Source organism: Gracilinanus agilis, chromosome 1 (assembly GCF_016433145.1).
Source record: "Gracilinanus agilis isolate LMUSP501 chromosome 1, AgileGrace, whole genome shotgun sequence".
Lineage (NCBI taxonomy): Eukaryota > Metazoa > Chordata > Mammalia > Didelphimorphia > Didelphidae > Gracilinanus > Gracilinanus agilis.
In genome coordinates, this window is record NC_058130.1 from 303,017,083 (window position 1) to 303,030,333 (window position 13,251).

Consider the following 13,251-nt stretch of genomic DNA (forward strand, 5'->3'; position numbering starts at 1 on the left):
TGAAAATGTCTCCAGACTATGCATTCCAATGAAAAAAGGATTTAAGTTCTTGTACTTAAGAAGCTCAAAGGGGATTGAGGGGGTTTGCAGGTGAAGTAATATTTTTGCCAATCAGTACAGCCAGGATTACTTTGATAAGAAAGAGAATTAATAAGAAAAACATTTTGATAGGAAAAGACACATGAGTTGTGACAAAAGACACAAGAAGGTAAACTTTCTTGAAGAAAGCCAGGGATGCTAAGAGGTAGACCCCAGTAAGAAGGGAGTGTACATCAGATACTTTGATTTAGCAGCTTTATCTACACAATGACCAGGTGTGTAGAGAGTGCTCCAGCCTTATCTTAAAACAATCCACACTTGTAACTTAATAACAGACTATGGTGTTTTCAATTTGTACAGGTTAGGCTATTCTATTAAAGTTGTGAAATATTAAAAAAAAATGAACAATTTAAACAGTGAATACAACACTATAAAGAATAACATTTGGAAAGACTTAAGAACTCTGAACATGATAATAACCAACCACAACTCTAACGGTCACTTATGAAGCATGCTATCCATCTCCTGATATAATGATGATGGAGAATGAGATATACATGTTTCAATGTGACCAATGTGTGGATTTGTTTTCATTGACTATGACTATTTGTGACAAAGGAGATTTTGTTTTTGTTTTTAATTTGGGTGGGGGAGACTGGGAGGAAGAGCCACAGTGAACAGAAAGAAAAGAAGGTTATGGGAGCATTATACGAAACTTACAGTAGAGAATATAAAAGGCTTGAGAAGTAGATATGGACAAGTAGATATGGAAAAAGCAGGATACTTTTGATATATACTTTAAAAAAAAGGCAAAATTCTTGCAATGGAAATTTTTGCTTTCAGGTAAAATTCTTTTTCAGACTTTTGACTATATTAATGTTACTGTTAATTGTTTCTTATTAAAAAAACAAAATAAAAATATTTTTAAAAAGTAAAGTTCAATATTCCATAAAACAAAGATTTGAATATTTGGATGTTATTTCCAATATGTAGTAAACTCTGGAAATAAATTCTAAAACTAGAGTACTTGGAATGAAAAAGTCAAGGAATTAATAAACTAATTATGTGATTAGATAATGTGATAATTCCCTTTGAATTGCTTAAGCATTGGGCATGTAAGAGACTTGACTATGAGTGATGATGATACATGCTCATTAGTCATTCTGCTTATTGATATACTGTCTTCTAAAAATATTTTTCTTATTCACAACAGATAACATGAAACAAAAATGTTTAGAATTTAAATTGGAAGATTTTTTAAATTTTGTTTTATCAAATATTTTGTTTTAATTAGGTTGTTATAATTTTATTATATCAAGTTTAGTATAGTTATTTTGCTTCCTCCTCACTTTAATAATCATTACATTGGATACAGAAACATTTTTTAAAACACTACCTATTTATCAGTAATTGCAATAAAAGTGAATCCTATAGTTTAGTACTTACTTGAGGTATAACAATATCTGCTAATGCTTTTGAAAGCCTGTACAAATCCATTGTATTTTCTAGTTTCAAAGAGCCATTATGCTGAACATCATATTTTATACAGTCATAAATGTCAGGGATTTTACTGATGTCATATTTTCCATTCTTTGTTTTAAAGTCCTTTTCCAACTTGGACCATCGACGTAGCATTAGCTCTAACGTTTCACTATGATAAAGCTGGATATCTAAAACAAAGAAATAAATTGTCAAATAACATCTCATATTTCAAAGTTGAAATATATCAGTGTAATTAATGTACATTTCAGTTATTTTAAAACTCAATCCACAAATCTAAGAAATTAGGAAATTACTACCACTAGCAAGTTTTAGAATAAAATGTTACATTTCTTATATGTGCAAATCCAAATATTTCATTATGAATTAACTTAAAACTTATTTAATTTTGCTCATAAAGTATTATTTACTTTAGATTCACTTAAACAAAATCAAATACAAACTAGTGAGGCACAACAGATAAAATGTTAGAACTGGAGTCAGAGACTTGAGGTCAAATTTGGGCTCAAACACTTAGTAGCTATGGATCAATCATTTAACCCTTGATTGCCTCAGTTTCTTCATCTGCAAAATGAGAATTAAAAAAATGCTAACTTTCCTCATCATCAACTACTATATGATTTAAAAGGATTTTAGGGAACATGTAGTCTAATCTCTCATTTTATACATGAAAAAATGAGGCCCAGAGAGATCACACTGGTTACAAGTAGCTAAGTCTAACCACAATGCTTTTATCACTCACTATCTATTCTCTCCTAATAGTGATACATGATAAAACTGAGATCAAATAGCTAGGTAAGTGGTAGAGTCTTATGGGTTTCTAGTCAGATGCTCTTTAAAAAAGTAGGTCCAGTTTTTGCTGTATTTCTTGTTATAGAAAACTTTTGCAACAAATGCAATTAGTGTTTAGAAGGACTGAAGATCTGTAAATTACTAAAGATAAGATGTTTGTTGCATCAAATTAAAATAAGCTTATAAAAGTTAAGTAATAGATACGTTTTATGTCAAAAGACAAATACAGGTAATTTGAAATATATCTTTTACCTGATGATGTGGGAACTTCCATTCTTTGTCTGATTTGAGAAGTCAAACTTTGAATCAAAGAGTAAACTTTGTCACAGGTCTTCACAGGATTTTTGATTAATTGCATTGATTTGATAACAGAATTGCTTCCAGATGGAGTAAGCTGCAGAATGAAGTTGTTTTATACTTAGTTGTGCTTCATTAAGCATTTGCTAATAAGGCACATGCAAAAAAATTATCATCACTGCATATGACAAAAAATACATATAGTTAAGAAGGTTAAGAGTATCCAAAGCACATCAAATCTCCAAATCCATATATGAGGTCAGGAAATACTCACCTCTGAAGTTCAGTTAAAGAACAAGGAAAGGATGTCTAGAGGAAAGTTTACTGAGGAAGCAGTCAATGATTGCATTTCTTCAGCTCAGGAGGTTTTTGTTGACATTGTTTCTAATGCCTTGAATGGAATTCATTTCATTTTACCCACATCTATTTCTATTTTATCTTTTAAAATGCAAGTTACAGGTCATTTTTTAAATTTCAAAAACTATTGCAAGGGGGCAGCTGGGTAGCTCAGTGGATTGAGAGTCAGGCCTAGAGACAGGAGGTCCTAGGTTCAAATCAGGCCTCAGACACTTCCCATCTGTGTGACCCTGGGCAAGTCACTTGACTCCCACTGCCCACCCTTACCACTCTTCCACCTATGAGCCAATACACAGAAGTTAAGGGCTCAAAAACAAACAAATAAATAAATATTTAAAAAAAAAAACTATTGCAAGCTCATTGAGCAATTTAAGAGTAAAAAAGAGAACAAGAACAAATCAATGTTTTAATATTAGCATTTCAGGAAGAACACATTATTTCAACAGCATTAGATTTACAAAATAGTCATTCCTCTGTAGTGTCTCATCAGAAGTTGAAACAACAAATTTCTAATAATATCAAGGATTTACAGAAAAGATAACATGCTACCTATGTACAAATAGAAGACTTTTTAATTTAATTCTTGTAATCACATCTGGAGGCTGGTAAAATGATATAATTTCATCTGTAGGCAAGTCACTTGAGCTGGTTTTTTTAGGCTGTTTTAGAGAAATGTATAACTGCTTGATTGAGTCAATGCTATGCTACAGACTATACTTGAACACGTATATTCTGGAAAGACTTACATGAAGCAATGCAAAATGAAGTGAGCAGAACCAGGAGAACATTGTACATAGTAACAACAATAATTTATGATGATCAACTATGAATGACTTAATTATTATCAACAAAGCAAGGATTCAGGACAACTCCAGTGGATTGACAAGGATATCCATTGCCATAGCAGGAACAGAGTCCTAATGAAGACTGAAATGTACCATTCACTTTATTTCCTCCATGAATTTTTCTCTAGTGTAAACAAGGAAATATGTATAACAGCTGATAATAATTTTGATCAGTGGAATGCGCTGGAGTAAGGGGGATAAAAGCAGATCTCAGTCTCACCTTTTCATAGTCTTCAGAAGTGAAATCTCTGTCTTTCTGAAGTATTTCATGAAGTCTTGCTTTCACACGATGCTGGCAACTGCTTAGGGAATCACTATCACTATCCAAAAGTCCATTCATATTTGCACTTTTTACCATTTGGACAAGAATAGGGGTAAGCTCACCCTCTAAAGCCAGAAGTCCCTAAACACAGTAAATAAATCAAGAGAGATAAAAGTAATTAACATAAAAAAGAACGAAAAAAGCAATAATATTTACCTTCATTTTCTAAATTATTTCTAGGAGACAAAGGCTAAATTCTTTATAGAGGAGAGAATTCAGTTATTAACAAAGTTTACAACAGTCTAGGTTGTCTTCTAGTTAAAAGGTTTTGAATTTTGAAAATTCTAAAATGTTTATATGAACACTAATTTTTTTTTACTATTTATAACAGGAATTATCACAAGTCAAAGGGCTTAAAAGTATTAACTTTTTAAAGCCAGCTGTAATTCTTTGAAAAAATTCATGATACCTTTGCAAAAGCAGCTGCAGTCATTTGAACTCTTCCCTCATCAGAAGCATATATTTTGAGGTCATGTCGGTAGGTACTATGTAATCTTAGTAAACCACAACCAGGAAATCCTGCATAGTCACCTAAAAAGACATTCCAATTACTTTAGCTAAATTTTATCCAATGATTTTTGTGTTTTTAGAAATATAACTTAAAATGTCAAAGATAAAACTGGCGAATTAAAACAACTTTTAGCCACTATCAATGAATTTAAGAAAAAGATAATAATCTTTAAAAGATAATGAAAAAGGGGGCAGCTGGGTAGCTCAGTGGATTGAGAGCCAGGCCTAGAGATGGGAGGTCCTAGGTTCAAATCTGGCCTCAGCCACTTTCCATCTGTGTGACCCTGGGCAAGTCACTTGACCCCCATTGCCTACCCTTACCACTCTTCTGCCTTGGAGCCAATACACAGTATTGACTTCAAGACAGAAGGTAAGGGTTTAAAAAAAAAAAAAAAGATAATGAAAATAATTTGAAGGAATTACCTTGTCCTCCAGGATACATGCACCTGAAAGCTCTTCCAAGTTCTTCAGCCTGGACCCGTCCTGCAGGAGTTAATTCTCCTCCCCATTTCAGAACCAAAAGTAAAGATGGCTCTTCTCTTCGATTGTCTTAAAATGCCAAGAAATTGGATTTAAATTGTTTTCTTGGTCAAATGCTTTCTTTCATGGATACACATACTTCAAGGCCTATTATGTATCTATTATTCTGCAATGGAATTCCTTCTAGAATACAATATCCTTCTTTAATCAATGATTGGACATCCTAGCAACAAGTAATTTATAAAATTTTAAGAAGCTCTGCTACAAAGATTAAGAAGAAAGTTTGCAGCTGAAGTTCTTACATAACATCTAATGGAGCAAGGAAACATGATTTCCCATTGATTCTTTGTTTCAGGGTTAGTTACAAAAAAGACTTCAATCCTAAAAATGAAATGATCTCTTCAAAATGGGCATTTTTCTATCTAATGTGTGATTATAAAGTTTTGTAACTGATGTTTTGACAGATATACTAAGAATTTAACATTCAAATAAATGCTACATTTGAAAGATATAATCATGTTGGGATACTATTAACCTATACTAATAATGCTGACATTGCTCAAAATATATCTGTATGTGCTTTTGAAGCCAGTTTATAAGCCATACAAGAAAATAAGGCTGCCTTTTCCCTTTTTTATAAGTACATTTCATTTTTGACCAAAATAAGTATTATATATCTGCTAACCTATTATTTTATGGCAGCAAATGACCCCTGGCCATTTATATAAATTGAATACTTAAAGACCAAAAGTCTTTTGGTAGTAAAGATAAGAATAACTCTCATTTACACAGAATTTTGGGATTTGTAAAATGCTTTTTTCACAACAATCCTGTGAAAAAGGTAGAATGTGCCTAAAGTTATCTTGAACATGGGCAGCAATATCAGACCATACATATTGCTTTCAAAGAAGAGCATTCTTTTGGATCTAGATCTAAGTTTTAGTATGTATGCAGAAGCATTAGTTGTAATATCTCATGCACAAGTCTCCTTTCAGTCAAATCTTCTCTTCTTGACATGTGTATTCCATTTCCTCCTTCTGTTAAAACAGAAGTAATATCTCTTTTGGGGGTAAGAGGAAGGGAGTGAAATTTCCATAATTATTCAATAGAATTAAAGGGAACTTAAAGGGGGAGGTCCTGGTTCACAATCTACAAGAAAAAAAATGTCAGAGTACAAATTCTCTTTGGTTTATAAAATGAATAAGGGGAACAAATAGGCAATCCATGTTCCCCTTAGATATTCATCCTTAAACCAGCATCTGCTGTAGTTATTCATGCTGAGGTCAATAATAAGACATTCCTAAAGGTGATTAATCGTGTGTGTGTGTGTAATTTATATCTGTCTGTATCTAAATATAACATATATTTTTATACATATATACACACAAATGATCATACAGCTTTTAAAAGGGTGGCTGGGGCATATAGACCTGTCATTACAGGGATGCAAGGACTGTCCTAGGTATGGAAAGTTTATCCTACAGGGAAGAGAGTTGTCTAGAGCACTAATTAAGTGACTTGCCTGTAGCCATAACATTAGTATACATCAGAGGCAAGACTTCAACTTAAGATGCTAATGATTTCATGAAAAAACAACAAAAAAACACACCCCATTAAAACAAGCTGCCTCAAAACAAAAATATCATATATTAATATATTAATAATGTTATACCTTCTTCCTCACTAGATGTTTTAGGACAACCATGAGGGAGATAGGTCAATTGAACCTTACGATTTATTCCAGAAAAATGACCATACCTGAAAAATGAAAACAACAGATTTATAATACAGTTGTGTAAAAGTCTACAAACAACTTTGATATATCCTAATATTGTGACAATTTTAAATGATCAATAATTGAGTAACTGACAAACTTGCTAGGATGTGGACTTTAGCTGTTGTTCAAAGATATTAAATTAATATCAAAACAGAAAACAGGAAAATAATGCTTAATTATAAGTGATTTTATTTATATATTTCAGTCCCAAATATCAGTCTTCTTCCTTTTGTGCTTATAGTCTGTTGGCTTGGTCAAAGTTCAAGATTATGCTAAATATTTTCTTTTTCTTCAAATATAGCTAAAGTGGAAATTTGTTTTGCATGATCATCCAGATCTATAATGGGCTTTTAAAATTTTTATTATTTTCTTGCCTTCTTAATGGGTGGAGAAAGAGAAGGGAGAGATTTTGGAACTAAAAATTAAAATAAAATTGAATTAAAAAATTAATTATGCTAAAAACATCCAGGCTGACATAAATAATACCAGAAATATAAATTGTTACTGAACTAGCTTTTAAAAACATTGCCATTGTCTTTCTTTTCCTCACCCAGGCTCTATTTTCCTTCCTGTAAGATTTGCTTAGCTTTTTTTTTTTTTTTTTTTTTTAAAAAAAAACTCTTACTTATGTCTTAGAATCAATACTGTATATTGGTTCCAAGGCAGAAGAGTGGTAAGGGCCAGGCAATAGGGGTTAAGTGACTTGCCCAGGGTCACAAAGGAAGTGTCTGAGACTAGATTTGAACCTAGGACCTGGCTCTCTAGGCCTGGCTCTCAATCCACTAAGCTACCCATCTGCCCTCATACTTAGCTTTTTAGATAAAATTGCTCTTGATAACATGCCTTTTGTCTTTTGCCTTTCGTAATATTATATTTCAGATTGCCTCTGTATTTTAGTACATGTTGCAAAATTTTAGGTAATCTTGATCATGGTTCCTTGGTTGTTAGAATTGCCTCTTTATGGATGTTTTATACATTTTTTTCTCTCTCATGAGAGCACTGGATTTTGATTTTGAGGGTTACTTTCAGGAGGTAACACGTGGATACTTTCTTCTTTATTTTGTATTTTAGTTCTTATAGATCTGAATAGTTTTTAAAAATTTATGATTTCTTGAAGTATGTTGTATAAGCTTAAAAAATTTTTTCTTCAGGAAGTTAAGTCTTAAATTATCTTTCTTTGACTTGTTTTTCAGGTTGTTTTCTATGTTATATATCTTACATTTTATTCTATTTTTCTACTCTTGAAATTTTTATTTCTTGTAACATAATGGAATTACTCCTTTTTTTAAAATTTTGAATATTTTCTCCTAGTTACATATTTCATGCTCTTTCCCTCTCCCCCAAGCCTTCCTAACCCCCCAGGAATTGCTCCTTTTTATTTGATCTGTTCTAGTTTTTAAAGAATCGGTTAGGGGGCAGCTGGGTGGCTCAGTGGATTGAGAGCCAGGCCTAGAGATGGGAGGTCCTAGGTACAAATCTGGCCTCAGCCACTCACTAACTGTGTGGTGTGACCCTGGGCAAATCACTTAACCCCCATTGCCAGCTGTTACCAGTCTTCTGCCTTGAAGCCAATACACAGAATTGACTCCAAGATGGCTTTAATTTAAAACAGAAACAAAGAAATGGTTACCTTAATAAAATTTAAAACTTTTTCTTTGGATTTGTTCTCCTAATTCTTTCCTCAAAGGTTTTATTTCATTTTTTCTTTTATTTCATTCTTCTACATGTTAATGTAGTCCTTGTGGAAAATCTATTTTTTTCCCTTTGAGCCTCTACTTATAATTGTTATGGAGTTTTTCTCTCTTTTTGGGGGGAAGGAGGGAGGGGGAAATCTCTAAATAGTTATTCCAGCCACTGTTTACACTTTGCTTTACTCATCTCTCCAGTTTTAATTTCTGAATCAAGAGTTTTGTTCCAGGCCAGGTTTATCTTTCTCATATGTTTTTGGGTGGGTTGGGTAGGCCCCGTTTTCTCTGAACCTGGGTCCCTTAGATTCCTGAATTGATCCCCACCCTCCAAGGGTCCTCCTAGATCTTTGAGCTTCAGAACACTGGTTCTTCAGGGTCCTCTCTGATGTCACAGGACACAGTGTTAGCAATCTCCAAATCCTTGGACCCGAGGTGCCCCAGTTTAAGTGCTAGTCATTGCTCACTGTTATTTCTCAGGGCTTCCAAGGTCATTCCACTGGTCATTACCTTACACTGACTTTGCTGACTAGATTTCACTTTGCTACTGTCCTCAGGTTTCTGACTGAATCCTAGCACACTGTCTTCCATTTAGAAATTGGGACTGAAATATAAAAATGAAGTAACTTATTACTATTAAATTATTATTTTGTTGTTTTGATATTAATTTGATGTGTCTGAACAACTGTGGAATTTCCTTTCTGGGCCTCAGTTATATTCTTTATTACATAAGAGAAAGCTCACACTCTAAGTTCTCCTCTTAGGTTTTTATGTAAATTAGGAATGCTACTGGACAAGTGTTTTTACTTCAGCATACCAACATTTTTTTCAATAAGAAAATTATTTTCTCATCACATTTATAGCTAATGGGATGAAGAAAAAAAGGACAAAAAAATCAGGTTGGGAAAGATTCTCTGAAATCTTTAGGGATTATTAAAAAGCTTAAAGGTTAATTCTAAAGATACTCACATCTCCAATACAGTTTTTAATTGTTCAAGTTTTGATTTACTTTCTTCAATTTCAGAATCATTGTTCTGTCCTAGGTCTATTAAAAGTTGTCTAGCAATATCCAATACTTCCTGCAAAATAAATTAAGGTATATAAACATTTATTTATGTAATAGTTGTCATATAAATAAAGACCAGAAAAAAAGGTCAAATGAACTTACCTGTAATTGTTTTGGCTTTTTCAATTTTAATTTTCCAGTTTTATATCCATCACACTTTTCAAAAAGATCAAAAAATCTTTTAAGAGAAGATAAAGAACGTTGTTAGTTAAACAACATAAAGAGTACTTGAAAATGTATGCCTCCCTTTAACACTCACCAACTACTATTCAGGAAATTACTTTTAAAATATTCTCTTGTGATGGAAATCAAATGTCTCATAATGCAGAATGTACAAAGAATTCCAAAATAGCCTCTAAACTCTTGTTATTTTATAAAGAAATAATTGCTTAAGCAATTCTACCTGAATGCTCAGGTTTTCATATTTTATATCTCCCAGCACTAGAAGAACAAATTGCAGAAACTTCAAATCCTGCTTATTTCATTTTGTAGAACAAAGTGACTGTCTGAAGGCAATAAGAAGGGAAAGTAGGAACAAATTCAAGTGGTGCTCTCATAACAAAAGATAAAAGTAGATTATCTTTTAATCACTAGTGATTATTTTCCATTTTCCCCTCAGATTCTAGTAAAGATAAAAAAGTTTTAAATGAAATTTAAAAAACAGATTAGGAAGTTTTAAATCTTAATTGTAAAGAATCTGTAAAGAAGAGCTAAATTACAAGTATTTTCTTAAAGAGTACGGCAAATCACTCTATGTGTAACTTACTTTTGATGCCTCACTTCCATTTTCATTTTCTGTTTTGGTGTCCTATCCCCATGGCGTATAACTGCTATAACACATCTAAGTTCCATCCTGAAAAAGAAAAATATGTGCATAATTTCAATGATCTAAAGTTTACATTCAAATTTTAGCTTTAAACAAGTTATATACAAATATTTAGAGCTATCAAGTGTTCAAGTGAGACCAATCCTCAATAAATATGAAAAATATTAGTTAATTGTGGAAAATGAGACACTAAACCATACAAGAACACTTTTACACTTCTCCAGAAAATTGATTTCTCAAGAAAAGGATGATCTTGAGAAATCACTCATGTTTTGAAGGCAAAAAAAAATTAGAGTACAAGAGGACCCTGATTCATCACGATGAATTCTGTTAAATAACAGAAATCACAATAAAGTTAGTGTAATGAGGATAAAAGAAAAGTTATATGAGAGCTTGCAATTTTACATGAGTAAAAATAAAAAATATTTATGAATTTAAAAATCAAAAAGAAAAGTTTTTCGAATGCTATATTCTAAGTTTAAAAAGTCAAATTTGTTCTTTTATGGTCTGTCTGGTGCTGTTGTTGTTCTAGTCTGAGACATCCATGGTTTGTTCTAAACCTCTACCCACCACTCATTCTTTGCTCTAAAACTACAGGAATAGCAGTCCATTAACTATATGTTCTTAGTATTTTAGACGTTAACAATAATAGTTGATGTTTATACAGTTCTTTGAGCTTTATAAAGAGCTCATTTGAATATCAACTAAGTGCTACAGATTATTATCATCTCCATTTAAAAGCTGAGAATGGAGTGCAGAGAAGTTTATTTCACCATGGTTACCCAGCAGTGTGACATTTGTCAAAGTTAAGATTTTTAACCTAGGTCTTCTTGACTCCAATTTATTTTCTCTGCCATATTGTCTCACCATAGCCATGGAACCACAGAATTTTGAAATTTCACATTTAAAAATCAGAGGGAAACTAGAGCTTTAACTTTGAAAAATTCATTTTCATTGTGACAATTCAAAACAAATACTGGGAAAATATAATAACTAAAAACTTACATAGTTCCAGATGTTGTTGGCACAATTGGGATATCTTCAGCTTCTAATGGTATTGACCAGGGGATATGAAATTGTGGAGCAAGCTCTCGCATTATAATGTTACTTAAAAAAAAATACAGACAAAATAAAACAATATATTTATATCTCAAAATTGGACCTGGAATAGTATTAAAAAAGTCAAGATTCTGGAGATTTTTATCAAACTGCCATTTACATAAGTCTTCAAAATTTGAAAAATTGGCCCCCCGCAATCTTGTTCCTTAGATACATAGTTTAAATTAACTTGGGTTAAGATGTCTACTGGATATCCAGTTTGCAATTTATGAAAGGCAATTAGAGATGTGGGACTAGAGTAAGCAACACTGTACCTAAGCAACAGGAACTAATTCTTTCTGTATTGTATACATCTCTTACAAGTTATAAGGTTTGTGGAATGGAGGTGGAGGGAGGGATGGAATGTCTTTTTTTCATCTTTGTATCTCAAATTGCACGTGCTTACTGATTTATAAAATAAATGCTTATAAAATGAGTTATTATTATTTGATTCTTTCATAAGACTTAGTTGATAAATCTTGGTGACTAATTCTGTTAGAAGTGTTCACTAACTCATAATGCTATTCCAAACTCTGCAATGCCACTGGTTTCATTATTCTTGGTCAAACGCTTTTAAAATGCACACATATTTTGGAGTGCTTATAAATATTTAAAAATATATTTTATAAATACCCTAGCTTCTTAGGACTAGATTCAAGAATTTGATATCAATGATGTGCTTCTTAACCTACTTTAGCTGTTGGTAACAAATATATTTAATCTGCAAATGAGAAGCAGCATGGATTAGCAGACTGAGAAATGGCTTAAGGGGTCAGGAAAAAAGGGTTCAAGTCATCTGTCTGAAACCCAATGCCTGTGAAACTGTGGGTAAGTTACAACCTCTCAGTTACCTACCTAACTTTCTTTTCTTTCTTTTTTTTTTTTTTTTTAATTTTTTAAACCCTTAACTTCTGTGTATTGACTTATAGGTGGAAGATTGGTAAGGGCAGGCAATGGGGGTCAAGTGACTTGCCCAGGGTCACACAGCTGGGAAGTGTCTAAGGCCGGATTTGAACCTAGGACCTCCTGTCTCTAGGCCTGGCTCTCAATCCACTGAGCTACCCAGTTGCCCCCTTACCTACCTAACTTTCTAAGACAATAAGTTGCTGCTCTGCATCACTGAAAGGGTTTTCTCCATTAATTAATTCAAGAAGCATTTATAAAATGCCTACTATTTTCCTTCTCAGGCTCTATATATTGAATTTTAGGGAAAAAAAGATGAAAATGAAACATAAAGTAGTCTGTATTGTATTCAGGGGGAGGGGGTAGGAGGAGGTGAGGGGAGAGGAAGTGAAGAAAAACATAAATATAGATAAGAAAATATAAAGTAATTTTCCAGGGAGAGTCCTAACAATTGAGAGGATTGGGTCAGGCTTCATATAGGAGTTGGCATTTGAAGTCATGAAGGAAGGTAAGGATTCTACCAAGCAGAAGTGAAAAGGGCACTGCCATTTCAGATCAGGAGAGGTTAGGGTTGGTTATAAAGAACATCTGCATAAAGATGATAATTGAGACCAATAAGTTGGAGAACATAGAGAACAAAAAAGAGAAGATCCAGGACAAACTTTTGGGAGATACCCACAGTTGGTTAAGAGGGTGTAGAAGATTGAGAAGAGTCCTTTTTTCAAGGACCTTAGTTGAGGAGAGAATAAGAAGA

At 32.8% G+C, this 13,251-nt stretch overlaps 1 protein-coding gene across 1 annotated transcript in view; it reads right to left on the reverse strand.

Moving 5' to 3' along the window:
- The window catches only part of PPIP5K2 (diphosphoinositol pentakisphosphate kinase 2), a 124,555-nt gene that overhangs the window by 73,242 nt on the left and 38,062 nt on the right, over positions 1–13,251 (reverse strand). The window contains exons 9-18 of the mRNA XM_044662568.1: positions 11,502–11,603; positions 10,437–10,523; positions 9,773–9,848; positions 9,574–9,683; positions 6,815–6,900; positions 5,086–5,211; positions 4,562–4,683; positions 4,051–4,233; positions 2,584–2,725; positions 1,486–1,709 (exon numbers count right to left, since the gene is read on the reverse strand). Of these exons, the coding sequence (XP_044518503.1) occupies positions 1,486–1,709; positions 2,584–2,725; positions 4,051–4,233; positions 4,562–4,683; positions 5,086–5,211; positions 6,815–6,900; positions 9,574–9,683; positions 9,773–9,848; positions 10,437–10,523; positions 11,502–11,603 (1,258 nt within the window). The remainder of the gene's footprint in view (positions 1–1,485; positions 1,710–2,583; positions 2,726–4,050; positions 4,234–4,561; positions 4,684–5,085; positions 5,212–6,814; positions 6,901–9,573; positions 9,684–9,772; positions 9,849–10,436; positions 10,524–11,501; positions 11,604–13,251) is intronic.